Genomic DNA, 21,532 nt, shown 5'->3' on the forward strand with positions numbered 1-21,532 from the left:
CATAGAAGAGGATAGGAGAGCACCTTCCCTGATCAGAGTCTGTGAAGATGTGTGATGGATTTTTCATAGACTATCAGTTCAAACTTTTTTTTTTTTTTTTTAACATTCAGAGTAAAGATATTTCTGTCAGTTCAAGAATAGGCTATTTTGAGAATTCCCTTCCCCGTGAATTATAAATAGGCTGTAATACTGTGGGAGGTTTTCATATTCTACTCAGTTCCTTACTGAGCCTGGTTTCATTCTTTGCTTAAGAACGGATTGTAGGAGGCTGCTTTAATCAAAAAGGTTAAGGTGCATTTGCCTGTACTGTGTAGGTGTTAAGGGATTATACTATTGACTGTATGTTTTGGGATCATCAGATTTGATTTCAGAGTTTTAAGCTAGAGTGATAAATTGAGAAATCCTGTGGCTGGCTCCCCAGTATATAATTGGTGAGCTCCAGTGTGTAACCAAGTTGAAAGAGACAATGAGAAGTGTTCTCGGTGGCTAAGTCCTGGGAGTGAACGAGTGAGTCCTCTAATGCACAGTCCTCATTCCTAAAAAGAGGCCAGCAGTCCCCAGAGCACAGAGGGCCAAACGGTGCCCCGTCCTCATATTTGTTGCTACTGCTTCTCTAAGTGGCTGAGAGGTGACAATGGCAGTGAGTTCAGCTTATGTTGCACGGTGAAAACAACATAATAGGCAGAAAGATTAATTGGCTGTTTTTATTTGAAATGGGTTTAAAAGAATTCTTTTAATGTTTATTTATTTTTGAGAAAGACAGGCAGAATGTGAGCAGGGGAGGGGTAGGGAGAGAGGGAGACACAGAATCTGAAGCAGGCTCCAGGCTCTGAGCTGTCAGCACAGAGCCCGATGCAGGGTGCGGGACTTGAACTCACGAACCGTGAGATCATGACCTGAGCCGAAGTCGGATGCTTAACCGACTGAGCCACTCAGGTGCCCCTACTTGAAATGGCTTTTTAGTTCCTTGAATTAGCTGGTTTCAAACAAAACAGCCGGTGGTATGTTCACTGGTCCTGGCCCTGAAGTCATCACTATCGCATCATGAAATCTCTGCCTTTATGTAACAAGTATTTACTTTGAGTCCTACGCCATGTTCTGGCTTATGCTAGGTGCTCTGGTGGGCATAAATAAACATAAGGCTTGGTTCCTGTGTTTGGGGGGCTTCTCCAATCAGGGAGTCCATGAATTAAACAGCAGTTGAAGTAGCATATAATTGTGACCAAAAATGAGTATATGGAATGTGAATGCTATAGAACTGAGTGTCGAAAGCTCCTAATAAAGGTTTAGGTTAAAACGGTTTGACCAGCAGACATTGTTAGATGCATGCTTTGGATATTTACTGTTAGCAATGAGGATGTATTTTCTTTCTTTCTTCTTCTTCTTCTTCTTCTTCCAATTTTTTTTTATTTACTTTTTTTAATGTTTACTTATTTTTGAGAGACAGAGCGCGAGCAGGGGAGGGGCAGAGAGAGAGGGAGACACAGAATCCGAAGCTGGCTCCAGGCTCTGAGCTGTCAGCACAGACCCCGATGCGGGGCTCGAACCCATGAACCATAAGATCATGACCTGAGCCAAAGTCAGATGCTCAACCGACTGAGCCACCCAGGTGCCCCAATGAGGATGTATTTTCAATTAAATATGATGCATATTTAAATACGAGAGTTATTTTAGAACTTTTAACCTTGTCTTGATTTTCCTATGCTTTTGTTGGCTTACAGTCGATCTTTGTTATCCCTCAGATAAGGAATTACACAGAATGCACGTGTGTCCAAAGCCGACAGGTGATCACCCCGCCCACAGTGGGCCAGCGCAGTCAGCTTCGCGTCGTTATTGTCAAAACCTATCTCAACGAGAACGGCTATGCTGTGTCCGGGAAGTGTAAACGGGCCTGCAATACCCTTATCCCGTTCTTAATTTTCCTTTTCATAGTCACCTTCATCACAGCATGTGCCCAGCCATCAGCCATCATAGTAACACTCAGGTGAGAACCGCACTTGGCTCCCAGGTGGGTTGTACGCTCAGAATTTGCCAGAATACACGTTCCAGACTGGACTGGTGTGGTAAAGCGGAGCGGAAAGCAAAGGTAGATTGTGCAGGAAAGCATTCAGACGTTTGCTTGTTGAACTTAAGAGAAGTGTTTACCCAGGTCAGGAAGGGAGAGGAAGATTGCAACATTTCGTACCCCAGTACGTTCTTTATTCCTGTAGTTTGGTGAAACTTCTTGTGAGTGTCTTTTCTTCCTACAGTCTGTGCCCGATAAGGTTCAAGTTTCAGGAGCTGAAAGCTGTCACCATGTTAGCCACAAGAAGCCTGACTCCAGCGGGGGCAGGAAGTCATTTGGTGAAGTTGCTAAATCTCGCCTACGGCAAAGAATATTATCTCCAACCTTGTAGATAGTTAGTACCTCCGCAGTCAGTGACAGTTCATGCTGGGCCTGCAGTTCAAAATGCTGATTTCATGAGTTTTACTAGCATATACAGTTTGGGAGTTGAGGACAGACTGGGAGATGTCTCTTCTCAGTTGTTCATGCTGCGCTTTATTATATACCGTTTGTGCTTTCTTTGTTTGTAAGGGAACACGGACGTTACTTTAATGGAAGTCCTATTCAAAATGTTGACGCGGACACATTCAGATCAGGGTGTTGGCATTTGCAGTAAAGGCTGCAGCAGGCAGAGAAGGACGGGGACGGTATGGGGAAGGAGCACAGCCCAGCAGCTTTAGGAGGATGGGGTGGGGGAGGCAGTGCAGTGAAGGAGTGAGGAGGAGAGGGAATCCCGTCTCATTTTTCCTTCACCTCCTCCCTGGCTCCTCAGTACCCCACACTGCTGGGCACCTGGTGGCCACACCTGCTGGGACATCATTCCCTTGTACTGTTTGCTGCTTATTCTGCATATTTTGGCTTCTCTTCTATGGGATGCTGAGTTAGACATTTCCCAGCCAATTCATTCCTCAACAGTAAGATAACGGCACCCAGTGGGAAGGCCCATTGGTTTATTCACTCACTGCCTCCATCAGCAGATACTTATGGGGTAACAGCAGTGCGTGCCTCTTTGGGGAAGTGGCTAGGGAACGATAAGGAAGATGGGGAAAAGATGGCAAGTGTACTGGTCCTTGGGAATTTGACATGCTATACCTAGAAGTCGATGCGTATGGGACAGAAAGGATGAGGTGCTTCAGCATTTGAAACAAAATGAATCATTAATAATCTAATTCTTTGGACTTTAGTCCTGCAAGAGATGTTAAATAACCCAGAAATGGGCTGCCCATGTTATATTGCTTGAACGAGGCAGATCACCAGCTGGCTTTTAACCCAACACATCAGAAAAGGAGCCCTTTAATCTTTTCTAATTAGAAATCAATAGATTCCAATCTTCCTGCCATGTGGGAATTACTCGGAGCATACATTTCAGGACAGGAAGAAAAAAAAATAATGTGGTGGGAGGGATTCATTCTTTTTCTAACATTTGATTTGCTTTTTTAATACTTTTTTTTTTTTTACTCTATTTCTTTCTTTAACTTTTTTCCTTTATACTTTTCCTTGAGAAAATATGGGAGTAACTTTCAGTCTACACACCTACCCTCTGGAAAGTGTAAGCAAATAGAAAAAACGAATGCAGTAGGTAGGATAAAACACTATATATGTTTTTTCACAGAACCGATTTTGGAAGCTCAGAGCTACTTCTGTACCTTAACCATGACCCTTTGGCCCTCTACCAGTATTTACACAGAAACAGAGGTCATCAGAGTTTCTTTGGGGTGTTCGCTGGGGAGAACTTATTCACAGATTTAGCTGTATCAGCAGTCTTGTTTGGCTGTTGTTAATAAATCCTAGTAAATAGGAGTGCCTGGGTGGCTCTGTTGGTTAAGCGTCCGACTCTTGATTTTGGCTCAGGTCGTGATCCCAGGGTGGTGGGATTGAGCCCCGGGTTGGGCCCCATGCTGAGCGTGGAGCCTGCTTAGGATTCTCTTTCTCCCTTTCCCTCTGCCTCTCTCCCCAGCCTGCTCGCACTCTCTCTTTGTCTCAAAAAAAAAAAAAAAAATCCTAGTAAATAAATATTTTGGCACAGCAGCTCTTTGGTCCCCAGCTCTGCTCTAAGCGGGCTTGATGTGATGTTCGTTTTCTTGAGGCCAGTGTTTTAAAACATTTCTTTCTTTCCCTTCACCATAGGTCAGTAGAAGATGAGGAGAGACCTTTCGCGCTGGGGATGCAGTTTGTTCTATTGCGAACACTTGGTATGTTCCTGAATTTCCGCACGTGCTTCTTAGTTCCTCTTTACAGATGGCAAATCCTCACTGTCGTTTAAAAATCATAAGTCAATCATTTGTTACCATTAGTGGTAGCTAGGATTTTACAGGGCACAATGTCTTTACTCTCTGATTTGAACTAGAAGCTACTCAGTTCTGTCATTTGATGAAACAGAACAAAACTGACTTTAGAACAGTTTCTTTTTCACAATGAGCATAATAAACTCGGACTAAATTCCCCAGAAAATTTTGAACAGTAAGAAATATTGAACCAAGCAGTTGCGATGGACTCATGGTCTTGGCGTTCTTGTCCCTTTATGCCTTTTTAACAGGAAAGTGATGGCACTCATATTATTTGTGAACATTTTAATTCCTTACTTTTTTATAATAATTTTATTGGACTTGGCAAAGAGTATACCTGTCAAGTTTTCTGAGGAAAAGAAATGAAAAATTCTGAAAAGAACAAAGAGAGATTCCCAAATTGAAAAGGAGCTTGTTAGCACTGTCCATATGTCACAGAGTCCACTGGCGCACGAAGAATATCGTCCTGATTTTGACAAACACCATATCACTCTGTGGTGTTTTGGGACGATGCATGGGAAATACTATGTGAAATAGCCCACTCCCTGGATCAAAAGGAATGTATTTTTAATTGACTTCCTCATTATCAAGCATATTTTTTTCTTTTGTAAGTGGCAGTCTGTCATTTTCTTCAGCTGTTACTTCCCCCAGTAATCAGTATCATTGTTCACAGGACCAAAAAAAAAAAAGAAAAAAAAGTTTTTTTTTAAATTTAAATGTTTAATTTCCATCTTGAAGGATAAAATGGTGTCCCCTGACCCTTTGAGACATTAATCTTCTCCGGAACTCTCGATTTGTCATTATGTTGTGGTTGATAGCCACGTCTGAGGGTAAGGACTTTCCAGTGACCCTCAAAGGCCTCTAGTTGCATTGAATGGGTAGCTTGCATTTTGGTACCAATAAAACTTTGAAGGTCCCGTTTTTCAAAACCAACTGGTTAAAGGAAATTCTGACATCCTTTGATGTAGTTAAGAAGTTTGCCTTATACTTCTCCTGGGCAACTATAAAGTTGTTTTCAAAGAAGGAAATTTGTTGAGCAAAGAGTCAGTTAAATAGGAAAAGAAAAAAAAAAGTTCCTCCTTTTTGCTCCGCCAGAGGGATGTCACAGCGTCAGTAGCAAGTGGAAGGCATTTGGAACTGAATTTATAATTTAACTATCACTTAAGTTCTGCTGATTATGAAAAACTATAGTTGGGCCAACAACCAATTTCCATTTCCCCCAATTTCAAAGCAAAAAGAGAGTTTTAGGTATTTTAATAATGTTAAATTTTAATTGTAGCGATCAGACCTCATTTTAAATGAATACAACATATTTAAAGATACATCACGTGCAGCCTCCTGGGCTGTTAGCTCACCACCTTCCCTTCCTTCTTCTCTCTTTTCTTCTTCCCTTTCTCCCTTGTTCCTTCCTATCACTTCCTTTTATAAACTCATATTGAGGATCCACGGGCTGCCCTGATAAGTCCTTGGGATACAAGGAATAAAAGGCATGCCCTCTGCCATTGAGGAGCTTATGGATGACAATTCTGCAAACAGTTTAAATGCTGCATCAAAGTTGGTAAAATGGAGACGTATACAAAATTCAGTGTGAATATGGTGGCTCTGAATAAGGAATTTAAAGGAGGGTAGATAATTACAAGGTGAACATTTGGAGACTGTGTGGTGAAGGAAGTGTCCCTGGGTAGACTTTCTCTCTCATGGTGGTAAAGAAATGTCTATCTCCTGGCCCAAACAATGAAGCTGTACTCATGATAGATGTTTCACAAGCTTCAGAGATAAATTTTATGCCTTAATTATTTCTATACCCCAAGTGCCTTTATACAGTTTGCCATTTGATGTGGTTTTTGACTTCTGGGGACACTGTTTTCCCCTTACTCTCCCTGCACCTGAGGATGAGAGCCCAACCCATAAAAACTAAGTGTACTGAATTTTAGTGGATAATAAAGGGCTTTAGTATGGCCTCTTGAGTATTTAATGACAGAATCTGAAGGATGCCTGGATGGCTCAGTCGGTTAGGCGTCCGACGTCGGCTCAGGTCATGATCTCATGGTTTGTGGGTTCGAGCCCCGTGTCGGGCTCTGTTCTGACAGCTCAGAGCCCGGAACCCGCCTCAGATTCTGTGTCTCCTTCTCTCTCTGCCCTTTCCCCGCCCGTCTGTCTCTTTCTGTCTCAAAAATAAATAGAACATTAAATTTATTTAATGACAATCTGATTGTGAAGTTTAAGAGGATTCTGTAACCGAACTTTTAGCAATAGACATTTTTACGGTCTTAAAAATCAGTAACGCTCTGACTGAGTTGCAAACTGGAAGATTTAAAGTATTTGTGACTTAGTGAACATTTCTATAATACACATATTATGGTAAGATGTGACGTATTTGAAACAGTCAAGAGACACAAGAAAACCGCCCCGCTCCACTGGTTTTAGAGCAGAGAAGCACGTTGCTAATTTACAAATCGGTGGTCTCTTGCAAGACAGGCTAAATGTTCTTTTTCTTTTTCTCTACAACTCTAGCATACATTCCTACTCCAATTTACTTTGGAGCAGTCATTGACACCACCTGCATGCTCTGGCAACAGGAATGTGGGGTACAAGGCTCTTGCTGGGAGTACAATGTGACCTCATTCCGTTTCGTCTATTTCGGTTTGGCCGCCGGCCTCAAATTTGTTGGCTTTATTTTCATTTTTCTGGCCTGGTACTCCATTAAATACAAGGAGGACGAGCTGCAGAGGCAGAGGTGGAGAGAGTTCCCTCTGAGCACTGTGAGCGAGATGGTGGGCCACTCGGACCATGCCCACAAGGAGGCCCGGACTAGATCCTGCCCAGCTCTCGGCAGCCAGGGGGCCTTCTGCGAAGAGACTGGCCTGCGGAAAGGCGTCCACTGCACAGCACAGACCTACCCGGGGCCCTTCCCCGAAGCAATAAGCCCGGCCCCGCCCCGGGGCTCGAAGAAAGCCCAACTGCCACGGAGCCTCCCTCCTGAAGCTTGAAAACGGAAGACTTTAGTTTTGTTGGTTGAGTCGAATATGGCAACTTGAGAAACACCCGTGCCTTCTTTTCTTTCTTTCTTTTTTTAACCTCTAAAGACACGATCCTCAGACCAACGAAACTCAGTATACACAGCCACTGTTGATTGAGGGCTGGATACCTCAACAAGACTGACAGCCTTCTCCCCCGCCTTCTCTCCAAGAAGGAGGAGTTTAGATAGAGTTGTTACCATTTCTGCTATGTTAATTTAATGCTCATGTTCCGGTGTGGTATAAGGCTGAGAGGTGCCTGGTTATAACAAAATCACGGAAGTGTAATGGCGGAGCATATCATTAGCATACACTCCAAACCGAGGTGAGCTTGACCATGACTTTGCATTTACAAATCAAGGTTTTTAGATATGAACACCTACTGTGAGTCCCGCTACAAAGCACAAATGAATTTGCCTCAACTATGCAATTTTGATGGGGAAAATGTAAGTGCAGCATGTTACTTTTGCTTTCAGAGACTAAAAGCAGGTACGTTTTTGAGAAGAGGACAAGAGACTTTCCCTAAAGTACTGTTAATAGCATTTTAAGCCATAGCAGAGTTATAAATCAGGTAGAATTTTTCAAAAGCTTCAAAGGAATCATACGCATAGTGTGATAAAAGGAACTGCTACTTTCTTCCATAAGACACGTTCTCTGCCCCATTATAAGGTAAAGAGTCTGCTGGATCATAAATCTGAGAGCTTGAACAGAAACTCCAGTATTCTTTTTGCCAGGGGCTTTAAAACTAGTGTGCTAAACAATGTGGCTAGAGATGAACTCGAGACGTATCGTAAGGAGAGAAACTGATGGCTTTCTCCTCCAAAGAAAAATGCTACAGAAATCCTTTCGGCTCTTATGGGCCCACACAAGGGTAGTTAAGAACTGTAACCTTGACACTCAAAATAGTTGGAAAAAGAAATTCCACCAAGGTACAGTTGAGTCCCATCTGATCGTTTTAGTTATACGTCCAGAAGCCCAGCAAGTCTGCCCTGTTTTCTTTTTTATACACAGAAAATTGCTATGGTTGCCCCCTGAAACTGAGTAGTTAAATCAGGAAAGCTACACCTGTGATATGAAAATCACTTTGAATACAGGAGGAGGGCGATCGGTGACCTGGGCCCAGAGTATGATCCTAAATAATGATCAGAAGTTACTTAAAATCAGCTTGTCTGTCATCCTGAATTCTACTTTATCAGAGTTCGAATGATTTTACGCCTCCCTTTGATTCCTTCCTCCTGTTATCTTCCTGAAGCAATTCTGAGAGAGGATTTTTCTGTTCCTAAATGCACTTTGGATTCTTACCCATCATCTTTTTCAGTTCCTCTCAGCACATCACTTTGACTTAGGCACCACACAGAATGCTTTCTACATGGTTCTTAAGGTAGATGCTTCCTGCCAGCACTACGGGCTGATAGCAAGTTAACTCTTGGGATCTGGCGGCTCAGAAAAAGAATCCTGACAATCCAGATTTAGGAGGGACTGTGGTCCAAATACCAACCTAATTGTGAGCAGTTTCTGCCAAGGAGCCCATGCTTATGTAGGGGCTGAGTTGGGAAATGATTTCCTTGGCTGGCTTACACTCTTCCACAGAGGGCAAGTGATTGACAGAATTGTCCCATGATTCAGGCTTTTGCCCTTCATCCTTGGCTGCACTGGTGGAGTTGTGTGAACGTTCCTGGGGCCAAGATTGTTTTCCCCTCTACCTAAGAACGGCATTGTCAGGTGGTTCTCTTGGTTGCACGCAGTTTGTGGACAGAGTTATCACTCTTAGACTGAATAATGTGTACAAGGGGGGGAGCCGGTGGTCTCGGGTGACAAGGACTTCCCTTTGAGCAGTCTCGTTGGCTGAGTCCTAAGTCCTAAGTTGCCTGGAATTGCACTGTTGTCTGTCAACCTTCGGTCAGTATAGCGTGCATCGAACGTCTTCAGAGAATGTTGCTGATTAACTTAGTGTCCGCTCTGGTGCTTCGGGGCTCCCGTTTACTCTCTGTGGGAGATCTTTGCTCCTTTAGAAGGGAAAGTTTCCTTTTGTGTCGGAGCTAAAGATACACAGGTTGGGGAGAGGCGGTGTTTTCTTAATTTTCCTCTAATTGCTAAGGAACTACATGGAGAGAATTTGGATGGGAGTAGCACTTTTTTTTTCTTTTCCCTTAAAGCCAAGATTGTATGATCCAACACTCTTAGAATCTGTTTCTTCTTGGTAGTATATTTTGAAAAGGAGCTGCTCTCAGAACTCCCAGGTGACAAGTGATAGACTCTTTGGGTACGACTCGAGAGCCCTCTCTCTCTACCTTGAACAGTCATCCAGTTCAGCAACCTCGACCAGGTGCCACTTCTCTATTGGGCACAATTTTAGCCAATTACCATCTGCCGCTCAGTGAAATTGTTAGGTTGACTAGGCCAGAATTCAAAGAAATTGGCCCAAATTATACACCACAATGTTAATATTGTACTTCCTCAAGTATGTGATACTTATAAATAGCAGGTGTATCATTAGTGTGTTGTTGGTAAGTGTAGAGTAAGTAGTGAAAATCATGGAAGACTGAAATTTTGAAATATGTACCAATTAAGAATTGTCCCCAAAATGCTTTGGGTCCCGGTAGCATCCTTGGAATATTGCATAATCAACTAAAGTGACTATTTTATAAATGGCACCATTTCATTGTAGATACGAGGTTCTTCTCTGCTTGCTACTTTATAGTTACGGCTTCTATTATAAGTTTAATTCCCACTTTCCATGAGCTTAGATTCTAATCGCCTGTTTTGGAAAACGGTCACCTTGTTCTTTTATCAGCTCTGTAGATTACTGTATTATTTGGCTTTAATATGCAAATATAATATCCATGAGTCTAGCCTATTAATTTAGAAACTCCCAGGGGGAGGGTGGGTGGGTGGAGCACATTTTTTTTTCCAGTTCTCTCCATTAGTATGAAATCCTTATCCTTTGTAGGTGGATTTAATTCTTGAAAATAGTCAAAAGTCATTCAGAACGAAGGTTGGGTGGGAAGGAGAGCACAGAAGAAACAAATTAGCTTTTGTTGAGGGTTGACCATTTCAGAGAATTCTGTCAGACACCTAATATACATCATTTATTTTAATACTTTTAATAACTTTGCAAGATAACTATTTTCATTCTGTGTTGTTGTTGTTTCTTTTTAAACAGATCATGAAAACTGAGACAGAGAGGTAAAGAGACTTGTTTAGGATTCTAGAGAATGGCCAAGTCAGGGTTCAGAAGCAGCTTTCTGTCTCCACCACCTGCTTCTTATGTTTTATGATGCCCACAATAGCGTTGGTTAACAAAGACAAGTGTGGCTCTAATTTAGCGAGGTAAAGCATTTCATTTTTTGATGTGTTACTGTTCCTGAAGAGTAGGGAAGTTATTATTTCTTTGTGTAGGATAGAAAACAAAAATCTGTAGGACACCTCAAAATTTAATGTTTAGATTTTCAAGGTAAATTTACATTGATTTTTAGCGAAGTGTTATACTCAAAATTGTCACAACATACCTCACTTATTTATTTATGGTTCATATTTAATATAGAACAAATCCAATGTTGATGTTAGCATTGAGTCCCAGTAGAGTTTCTGAAATGAAACATGAGGAAATGTGGTTCAGAATTTTTGAATCTGAACTTTGGGGAACTTTAAGTGTATGCTCTTTCTTTCTTTCTTTCTTTCTTTCTTTCTTTCCTTCCTTCCTTCTCTTTAAGAATGTTAACATTTCCATTAATTTTTAGTGAATATGGGATTTGAGTTTCCTAATAAAAGTTTTCAATGAACGCATACGAAGTGTTACACAATGCTCCATGTTATACACCAGACAACTGACGGGATTGTTCCTGTTAGTAGCTGTCCTAACAAACGGGGAGCATGCGCTTGGAAATCAGAGAAGGAGGAAGTACATTTTCACCAACTACCAGGAAAATTCTTCCTCAGTCTGCAATTCCAGCTTGCATTCTTCGGTGGGCTTGGAGCCAGAAAGTTTCTTTTTGGAACCTGTTTGGCATCAACCTAAGCGCACCAGAGAGCAGCTGTGTGGTTTGAATGGACCCGAAGCATTTGTGGAAATTCTCGGGTGTGCCCAGGAGCAGCAGGAGAGCCTGACTCGGGGTTGGGGGGCAGGGGGGCGGGGAGAGCCAAGTATACTTTCCGTGTGTGTGGACTGAAAACATCCTAAATGGCACAGAAACATGAATATAAGTATTGATATAGGTGCATATGGAGTATTCTAAGTAGCAGATAGATACCAAAATACTGTATAATCCCAGAATTGCCTAGATGGCAGTCGGCTAATTCTGTTACACAGACCAGTAGGTAGCCTTTACACGTATTCGTATTTCCACTTTCCTGGCGTGGGAGGGAGTGCCGTGGCTGGCCGCGAAGGTAGCAGCCTTGTGCACTTTATCTTTTCTGTTTTCTCTCCTTTTCTCACCGTCCAGGATGCTGCTGGCTGTATCCGCCCCAGACTTCCTGCTACATTGGAATCAGATCTGTGTATGTTTGAACGGGTTATTTTAAGCACTTCATTTTTACTCAGCCCTGCGAAGGGTCAAGTATGTTGAAAACCCTCCCTGGGTATTTGCTTTTGCAACATTAAAAAAAACAACAACAACAACAAAAAACGCCTGGGTGCTAAAAGTATTTGATGCATGGTCACCACAAAATGTGCCGCTGAATTTACAGTATTTCACTGGTAAGGGACTGCATGTGCTTTGCTTTTGGAAATCTAGAGAGCTTCCCAGAACACAAGCATTCGTTACGCTCATTACTACAGTTAATCCGTGAACGTTACCCTGCAAAATGAAGAGTGTTAAGGGGAACACCTTTTCTACGGAAAACTCAGCGCTTTTGATATTTCTTTTAGCAAGAATAATAAGATGCTAAAAATAATTTCAGAGAGGGCAAAAATATTTCCGATAATCTTTTCTTATTTCTTCTCCAAAAAAACTGACACTCATGTAAAGTGTTTTTAATAATGGGTTTTGAAGGTGTTGTCTTTTTCTTGAATTCTATTACCTGTTAAAATCAGAGGAGAAGATAGTGAAAACTAAAGTAGTTGCAGGGACATATTAAACCAAAGGGGTGAACAAAAAAGAGTTTAAACTTTGTATCTAGAAACAAAAAATAAGCATAATTGATAAAACTTTATAGTGGGCATTTTTCTTAAAATACATACCTCTACCCCAAACCCCAAGTGTTAATTTAGAAGCACGAAACAGGCAGGTCGGCCTCTAACTCTTTAGTTCAAGGAGATGTAATACTGTGTCAAATAAACTGGCATTAGGATCCTAATGGAGCATGTGTTCAGTGTGTGTGTTTTGCGTGAAAGTGTGTTGGTGACGAAAGTCTGTTTTGAGTTGTTGCCTAAAGGAGTTTGATTTTGCGATTTTTAAAATGAGTATTTATTTGGAGACCTCTTAGGGTGATTTGACAGATGTATACTTCCTTGTGTTTAATGAAATCTATTGTCAATGTACTAATAAACCTTGGTTTACAACATCTTGAATACTTGATCATTGAATATTAAGAAAAAAGTAAAGAGAAAATAAAGTGTGTGGATTGAAATTAGTCTCGGAGATCTCTTCTGACGGGCAGCCAGTTTTCTAAGGCATCTAAAACTTTTGGTGAGAGGCGGAAGGAGGCAAAGGAACTACTGAAATAACAGTATGACTCATGGACTGAAGCACAAAGTGGTTATTTTTAGAACCTTGCCTTGAGCACTCCATAGGTGTAAAGCAGGGCAATTGATTTCCATTTCTCACTCAGTCACCCCTCCTGCACAGCTGAACCGAAAAGGGTCACAATGGCCCAAGACACAGGAGTTATTGCGGGGCGGGGGGGGGGGGGGGGGGGGGGAGGAGGTGTGGGGAGGAGTGTGTGTGTCTGTGCTGCCTTCTGGATAAACATTTATTTTCCTCCTTGGCTGTGTGCATTCATCATGCGAGCCATCTATACAAAAGGTGAAGAGTACCCTCTTCCCCAGTCTACCTTCTTTTTTCAACAATGTGTGCAATTTAGGCAATTTAGAGATTTCTCTTAAATTTCTTAAATGCCCCACACTTTGAAGGGAGAGGCAAAGCCTTTCTGGATATTGGGCTTTTTCGAAATAGACACACAAGAATGTTTCTCTTCAAGAAATGAGGCGAAAGGAAAGGTTATGAACGTGGCCACTCGTCTTTCTTGCATTAGCCCCAGACTTGGTACAACCTCAGCATTTTAAAAGCTGTTAAAAAGCATCCAATTCTTTTTAAACTTGCCAGCTGAGCAGAGATGGCCTCTGTAGCTTTGGCGAAAGGGGGCCGAGAGACATATTTAATTGCACAAAGTCATTGGAAAGCAAGGAGATCAATATTTGCTGCTCACTTTTGTATTTAAATGTCAAAGTTTGATGCAGTTCCAACTTATAATAACAATATAAATCAGTAGAAAGCTAAAACCATTCTTTAGTCTTCTGGAATGGCTAAGATCCTAGGTACCGTAGAAAGAGGGAGCCTGCCACGGATCAAGTTGTTCTAGATGTGTTCTTGTCAAAATGGTAGTGCCGCTACTTTAGAAATCAATGAAGTGGCCACTTTGCCAGGGGCGGATCCTGGCTGGAAGTAAAGAGGTCATTAGTTGCACTTGAGTGACACCTAGTGGTCATTGTGGAAATCACACACTAATTTCCCTTCCGGTTCCTGGGCTTGAGTTGTACGGGGCTTTTTGTGGCCAGATTCATATTAGGGTGGCAATGACATCTCTTGTGCTGAAACCTATTAGTAATTGGGTTGGTTCTACTCTGGCTCTGGGTCACCTGTGCTATGGGCTGGAGATAGGGGTAATGGGGAAGAGGACTGGTGGATAGAAAGACGCAGATTCTGAATTCCTGAGTCCTGAGAGGCACACAGGTGTAGGGGCTAGAAGTTCAAAACAGAAGGTAGATCCCTTTGTCCACCACTTGCATTTGCTAGCAGAAAAGTGAGGCAATGCTCAGCACAAAAGACCTCAACGTTTGCAGCTCCCTTTGTCACCCACTGCCGCTGCGGTGCTTTCTGGGACATCAGGGAGCAGGGGCTTCCCTAGGTCTCAACAGGAAATGTCTGCTATTTGAAAGTCATTTTCTCTACTTCTTTTAGTGGGCCCCCCATAAGGCCCTCGGTACTGTGATGGTAAAGTCCTCAGTATCGACGACACAACTCAGAGGAAGGTGAGTTAATTAGACCAATATGAACGATGGTTGCATTAGATAGGTTTCTTGGTTAGAAATGGGGCAAATAGCAAAGTTATGAATGTGGTCACTCTCCCTCCATTGGCTCGAGACTTGGTACAACATCAGTGTTTTCTTATTTGGCGTAAAGTAAAGTGAAAACGGTAGAGATACTATGTCCAAGGGGTGGAAGAGTCAAGGAGAGTTTGCGTGGAAAGAAAAGGTAAAATTTGATAAGGTAAAAGGGAAAACAAAATATGGGAATTGAAGACTGGATGAAGTTTTTGCCAGTTGAGATAGGAAATGAAGATATACCCCAAGAGGGTAGATGGGGAATTGGAGAAAAATTCAGACCTGGGAGGGTGGCTAATCCAGGGGAAGCTGGTAGTGACGGGTGAGGTGGAAGGAGATCAGGTGGGTGGGTGGAAGGCTGGAGCTTCTGGGGGCACGCGCGTGCACCTCCATGCTTTTGTGTGTGTGTGTGTGTGTGTGTGTGTGTGTTAAAAACCACTGAAGATATCTGAGCAGGAGGCTGAGATCTGAGCCACGTGATGACAGACAGTGACTGTGGGATGTGGTAGAGTTGGAGGTGGAGGGGAAGGGGCTCAGGGTGCTATTACAGCTTTTCCAGCAGCTTCTATAAGAGGTCATGAGGGCTTAAATGAACCAGGGTGGTGGACCGTATTGAGGAATGAATTGCTCTAAGATCTTTTGTTTTCTGTTAAAATAAAATTTGAAAATATCACGAATATTTTCTAAATAACAATTTGAAAGCTTCAAAAATATTTTCAAAATAAGTTTTGGAAATATCGTGCAACTAATATCAAGCAGCATTGGATTAATTTGGGGAATTGAGGACTTTCTTATATGTGAGATCATATCAGCTCTAAGCTAGTTCTGAACAATAGGCATTTAAAAAATCTTTTTAGAAGGCCAACATGTGTTGGTACATGTGGCATGAGGTGTTAAGTATTCATTTCTTCTCTCCTAACCCAGAACCCCGCAGATAGTGACCATAGGGATTTTTATTTGAATTTTTTAAAGACAGGTGAGAGGAGCTTCAGATACTGTGGATAGTTTGGATATAGCAAATCGGTTTCTGTCTCACATTCCAGTACCAACTCAACGGTGTTGACAGGAGCTGGCTGCATTGAGAGGATTTTAAGGGCTCAAGTGCTCTGCCTGGACGGAAGAGCTTTCTGATGAATTCACAATGTCTCCTCTGGGCATATTTTAGGAAGAGAAAGCACATATGTGATGTATTTGCCGTCAAAGGGAATTATTTTACAGTCAAGGAGAGGTGATGTGACTTTTCCCAGCTCATACAGATAGTAAACTTTAGAATCTGTGTCCGTTCATGTTCTTTCCACTACTTTTTGCCACATGGGGTCACACTGTGGCCTCTCCGTTCCCTGATCTGGTGTGTGTGTGAGCATATTTAAGTGGAGAGAGTGGAGAGGGGCTGGCCCTGCCTCTGGTAAATGTCTTCGTCTTCTAAATCTGTGGGAAATGGGCAGTTGGAGAACCAGCTGACCCTCTGGGCATCAGCTCCTCACAGATCAGACAGGGTCAGCAGGCTGGCCAATTTCTAGGCACTCTTCAAAGTCTGAAAGGCTCTTGCATGCCCTTTGCACATAGTAGGTGCTCCATAAATAGTTGTTGAACTAAAATGATGTTTCCCCAGGATAGCAACGCTTGGCCTCATCACATTTTGTAGGAAAGGAACAAGGAGGGAGGCAAAATGATGTGCCTTCGGACAACACGATTATCTTGAGCTGTCCTCTTGATGAAACTATAGTGTTATGGACTCCATTGTGTCCCCTCAAAATTCATGCATTGAAGCCCTAATCCCCAGGGTGACTGTATTTGGAGAGAAGGACTTTAAAGAGGTGATTAAGGTTACATGATGTCATAAGGGTGGGCCCTAATCTGATATGACTGGTGTATTCATAAAAAGAGATGCCAGGGACACACATGCCCGGAGAAAAGGCCACGTGAGGACACACGGAGAAGGTGGCCATCTGAAAGCCAAGGAGAGGGGCTCCAGAAGAAACCAAGGCCTCCCACACCTTGGTCTTCGACTTCCAGCCTCCAGAACTGTGAGAAAATAAGTTTCTGTTGTTTAAGCCACCCAGTCTGTGGTATTTTGTTATGGCAATGCTAGCAAACTAACACAGATGGTTTCCTCAATTATCTAAGGATGGAGCAGGTCTCAAAAAGCCCTTTGCTTTTGTTTTTTTCTCCTTTACTATTAACCTCCTGGTCTTTGGACATTTCACAGACTGTCAGCCCCTATATCACGAGAAGAGAAAGCGCTTCAGGAAACCTGGATCAGAAAGAAGTCTAGGTTAAGCAGGAAAAACTTGAGGTATGGGAGACTGGTTAGGTCTTGATCAAAGTCCATGGTCCTTAAGGCGCCTGGGTGGCTCAGTCGGTTAAGCATCCGACTCTTGGTTTCAGCTCAGGTCACAATACCAGTTTGTGCGTTCAAGTCCTGCATCGGGCTCTGTGCTGACAGTGTGGAGCCTGCTTGCGATTCTCTCTCTACCCCCGCCCCCCGCTCTCTGCTCTTTCCCTGCGTGCACACTGTCTGTCTCTCTCAAAGTAAATAAACTTAAAAAAAAAAAAAAAGCAGAGTCCACTGTCCTGTCCTCCATGAATTGAAACTTCCTTTGGTGGATCTGTCCTCCCACTTTTGAGAAACTCCATTTGTGTTGCCCAGAGCCAGCTATATCATTTGTGGGTCCAGTGACACATGGAAAGGTGGGGTTCCTTGTTCAAAAATCATTAAAGATTTCAAGATGGCAACAGTAGAGAGTTAAACCAAGCTCTGACTCTGTGCCACTGGCCAGGTTGCACAGCGGGGAAGCCTCGCTTGTGCGGCCTCTGTCACATCCTCCCTGAAGCACAGAGCCAAATCCACTTTGGAATCATCGATCTGAGCATGTTCTAGAACCTACTGACTTTGGGGCAGTTTTGCAGATATGGCTAATATTCAATCATGTCAATTGAGATCAGGACTCAATTTTACGTGCAAAGAGTGGGTATACCACAAAAAGTTGGAAAGCTCATTTCTCTGAAACAGGTAAAGTTTAAACACCTTTTATTTGAAGAAATATTGCTTCTAGACTTTCCCGAAGCCAGAATTGTTCTATAAAAGTATCACAGAATATTACACAAGATTAAAAAACACAGTATGCTTCCTAATAACTTGAAATCTTTTTACAAAGCACATCATTCATGACCATAAATATGTTTCTTCTGTCATTCAGCTGGTGACACACACATCTGATAAAGAGCTAGTTAATTTTAACATATGTACAGAGTCTATGATAAAGACTTAAAGTTATCAAAGATTCAACTATAACATATTAAATTTTCTTTAAAAGAGTTTACCTTAAACACTTGAAGAAAACATAATTTACCTATGCATTTGAATGGTCTAAAAATAAAAAGAAAATCACTGTTAAGCTAAAAAATAAACCTGTTTGGGAAGTTGGCTAGGGTACTGATAACTCTTGATGAGGTAATCCTTTTGCTGATATTTAAAAATCTAATACATAACAAGAATATTTTCAAGAATACAGAATTTCAAAAGCAGTCTTGAATTACGCCTTTAAAAAAATCCGAACTTGGTGAAGGCCTTAAAAATAATCATACAACACCTATGGTGTGTTTAAAATATGAAACATTCATGAGTGTGTTTTATTGAAAAAGATTCCTTATATAAATTCAAAACTAAGTATATTTTCTCACCACTTTAGCTTATTAGCCAGGTCAAGAAAACCAAGATGACAAAAAAAGTCTTCAGTCCTTTTATCCTGCTAATAAAATAACAAAAATTTAGCAATCTTAAGCATATGATGAACACTTTGAGGCTAGGCACAGAGAGAGCAAGCGATCTTTGTTTTGTTGATTTATTTATTTTCACTGCCAACATCGTTAGCCATGCCTTTCTGCTAATCAATTTTAGCAAGTCAAGGAAAAAGCATGCAATATTTTCTGGCAAGAGCTTACGCTAGACAATATGTGATCCATACTGTGTGTCATTCTTGGGGTCTGCTCTCCACGGTCACACTGAGAGCAAGCAGTGAGACTAGGAAAAGCCTCTGGCAAGAAAAAAAAGACTAACCAAACAGACATGGCAATCTGATCTCAAAGTGCAAAATCATTGAACGTGATGGCACTGAAAAATTCCAGTGGTTAAAAAGGAATCAAAACCACATGATGCAGGCAGTGGGACGCAGGTTGAAAGATTCACGGAGGACGTCAAGTTTTAGAAACTCAGAGAGATACAATTCTAGCCATCTTGATTGGATAACATTCGTATAGGCACGTCCCTATGGCTTTCAAAAGATAATACTGCTTTAATCTCCCCCAAATAAACACAAATCAACCTTTATTTCTACTCTTGACAAATAGGGAGTTACAACACCGCATCCCTGTGTGCCTACCGCTCGCCTGTGTGCTAACTTCTATGCCAACTTCGCACATGTGTATCTAGGATAGCTCGGAATGTTGGCTGTCATGATTGCCTTTATTAGTTTACTAATAAAAAGTTAAAAAAATACTGTGTTTAGGGTCAGGTAACAATTTCATCTAATCCGAGGAGAGTGGAAAGGAGGCACTGCCTTCTAGACTCTGTAAGCTGCCTGTCTCGTGATTCTTCACCTTGTCCAATATCCTTTTCACGCTGCTGGAGTTAATAGGCTGCTCCAGGGCAGACGTATTGATCGTCCGATGAACAGAATCAACATCAGAATGCACAGGAAGATACAGCTGATCTTCAAAAACACCTCCTGGGCCACCAACCCGGGGAAGTCCTTTCTGCTGCCTGCTAATGGGCTGCAGCCTAGGCCTGGGCTTGAGCACCAGCTCTGGGATGCCGTTGCCACTGAAATCAGTTTCGGGATGATTTATCTCTTCGTGCTCCATCCATTTTTCAGTTTTATGATTTCTCCAGTGTTCAGAATTCAAACGACTAACTTCTGGAATGTCGTTATTCCATTCAAGTTTCGTCTCTGGACTGAATGTTGGTTGGTTCAAATGCAGGGTTCGAAGGTCAGCTGGCAAGGTCATGTGAGGTGCTTCCCCAACCATCCGACTCGGGTCATCATCTGACTCCGCGGAGGCCATCTCTACTGGCACGGAGAGCTCAGCAGATCCACCTGGGAACCCATCGCTTTGAGCAGTTTTAGTCTTATTTGTTTTATTTTGCTCATGGTGGCTGTTCAGCAGTGCAAATACTCTATCTACATCCTTCAAGTAATTAGTCCAGTCAACCAGACTAAGTCTATAGTTTTGTCTGTACTCATAGATGCTTTCATTCACACTGTATAAATCTTCCAGGCCTTGCCAGTTGACGTCTGCAGCGAGGCTGGGCTGGTTAGCCTTCCCATCCATCCCATAACTGTCCTCTGTGAAAAGAGAGGCAAAGGTGGATTGTTAGTGGAGAAAGGATTTCCCACTTACTGGACAAGCAACTTACATTGTTTTTTACCAAGGCAAATCAATTTGAAATACAGTGCTGAAGAGTATCTTCCCCTGGTAATTTGTTATCAAGGAGTGGCCTTAGGTTACAGAAGCGATTGAACAATACCAAAAAATTAGAAAGAGGCTCAAACACATGCAAACTTCCATGACGAGGCGTGGTTAGTGCCGGAAATGCACGGCACCATCGGTCAGGAGGCTTACATTTCACTCCCGGCTCTACTCAAGTCAACTCTGCAACTGGGACATCATGTGAGCGAGGCTCTCTGAGTCTTGCTCCCTCATCTGTCAGATGTGGGAATAGTTGTGTGATAGAACCTTTACTACCTACAGGGTTGCTGGGTGAATGATGAGTTTGAAAGTGTTTTCATGGAATAGGTGATGCTTAGGACGATATTTGTATGCTCCCTGGCACTCAGTATAAAAACAAACATGGAAGCAATTAAACTCTTGGAATCCAATGTTTGAATCTGTTTTTGATTCGTTTTTTTCCCCCTAAAATATCTATATCTAGATAAAATGATCTTTGGGTGGTTTTCATAGTATACAAAGAATGCCCCCAATTTTTCCTCTCTCAGATCTTTTTACATCACCAAGGTGACTACAGTCCTGTGGAAAATAGCATCTTTTCTTTTGTTGTGTCCGAGTACCATTTAGAAAGAGGCAGCCTGGATTAATGCGATGAACTGGCCACAAAGCAATACGGACCACCAGGGACAATAAGAAAAACTGCACAAAACCCACACTCTTCGTATCACTAAAAGATCAAAAATGAGGTACTCTTCGAACCACCTGTAAGTAAAAAAAAAAGTTAATACCGAATGTCAACAGACCTATACGCCGCACTTTGGGCACGAGCCCTGGGAAAACAGTAGCGACGAGAGAAGAAGGAAATGAGGTTGCAGCCAAGAGCTGAGTTGAAACCATCGTCGGAAAGAGTGTCAACCTGAAGTAGGAAAGACTGTAAAAGTCCCGGTAAAAGCTGCGGTGGAGACGAGGAAGAGACTCAGAAGTGGGCGCGAATCGAGGCTGCAGTGCGGCAGGGAGACAAGGACACAGAGCAACAAGGAACATCCTTTGGAAACTGGGTGATAAAAGAAAAAAGGCAGCGAAAGAGGCGGGGGGGGGGGGGTGGATTTCAGATCCTGTAAGAAAAAAGAGAAGGAAAAAACTGGAAGACACACAACCTCCCCAACTCCCACTCCCAAATAATAACGTAAAAAAGTAAAAAGAACGTATATTTGGTTACACATGCTAGAAAGGAGCCTCTTAAACTAGAAATCTTATAAATACTTGAAATCCAGGAGATTGATAAAAACGGCCTAAATCTATACAAAATTATCATAAAATAGAAAATAAGAATAACAAAACCTATTATCTTATGAAAATGCCCAACACCCTGCCCAAAGTGACCATAAAGTGGAAAGAACCACAACACAATGCTGCCAAGTAAACGGCGTGTTTTCCATCAAGTACCCCAGGATGTGAAAAGCCATCTCAAGTCAGA

The 21,532-nt window shown here is 42.2% G+C and overlaps 2 protein-coding genes across 7 annotated transcripts in view; one reads left to right on the plus strand and one right to left on the minus strand.

Moving 5' to 3' along the window:
• Positions 1 to 12,914, plus strand: part of SLCO5A1 (solute carrier organic anion transporter family member 5A1) — a 149,661-nt gene extending 136,747 nt beyond the window's left edge. Inside the window, 4 exon segments of the mRNA XM_027064446.2 lie at positions 1,743 to 1,984; positions 4,172 to 4,236; positions 6,844 to 7,263; positions 7,266 to 12,914. Of these exon segments, the coding sequence (XP_026920247.2) occupies positions 1,743 to 1,984; positions 4,172 to 4,236; positions 6,844 to 7,263; positions 7,266 to 7,312 (774 nt within the window). The 3' untranslated portion in view covers positions 7,313 to 12,914.
• A 4,707-nt stretch (positions 12,915 to 17,621) lies between these two features.
• Positions 17,622 to 21,532, minus strand: part of SULF1 (sulfatase 1) — a 178,024-nt gene continuing 174,113 nt past the window's right edge. For 5 of the 6 annotated variants that reach the window (XM_027064448.2, XM_027064450.2, XM_027064451.2 and 2 more), the window contains one exon: positions 19,774 to 19,952. In XM_027064448.2, coding sequence (XP_026920249.1) covers positions 19,922 to 19,952 — 31 coding nt within the window. In that variant the 3' untranslated portion in view covers positions 19,774 to 19,921. Of the gene's footprint in view, positions 19,953 to 21,532 lie in introns of all 6 variants that reach the window. The other variant, XM_053208646.1, reaches the window with a different exon arrangement.

The sequence above is a fragment of the Acinonyx jubatus genome, chromosome F2, assembly GCF_027475565.1.
Source record: "Acinonyx jubatus isolate Ajub_Pintada_27869175 chromosome F2, VMU_Ajub_asm_v1.0, whole genome shotgun sequence".
NCBI lineage: Eukaryota > Metazoa > Chordata > Mammalia > Carnivora > Felidae > Acinonyx > Acinonyx jubatus.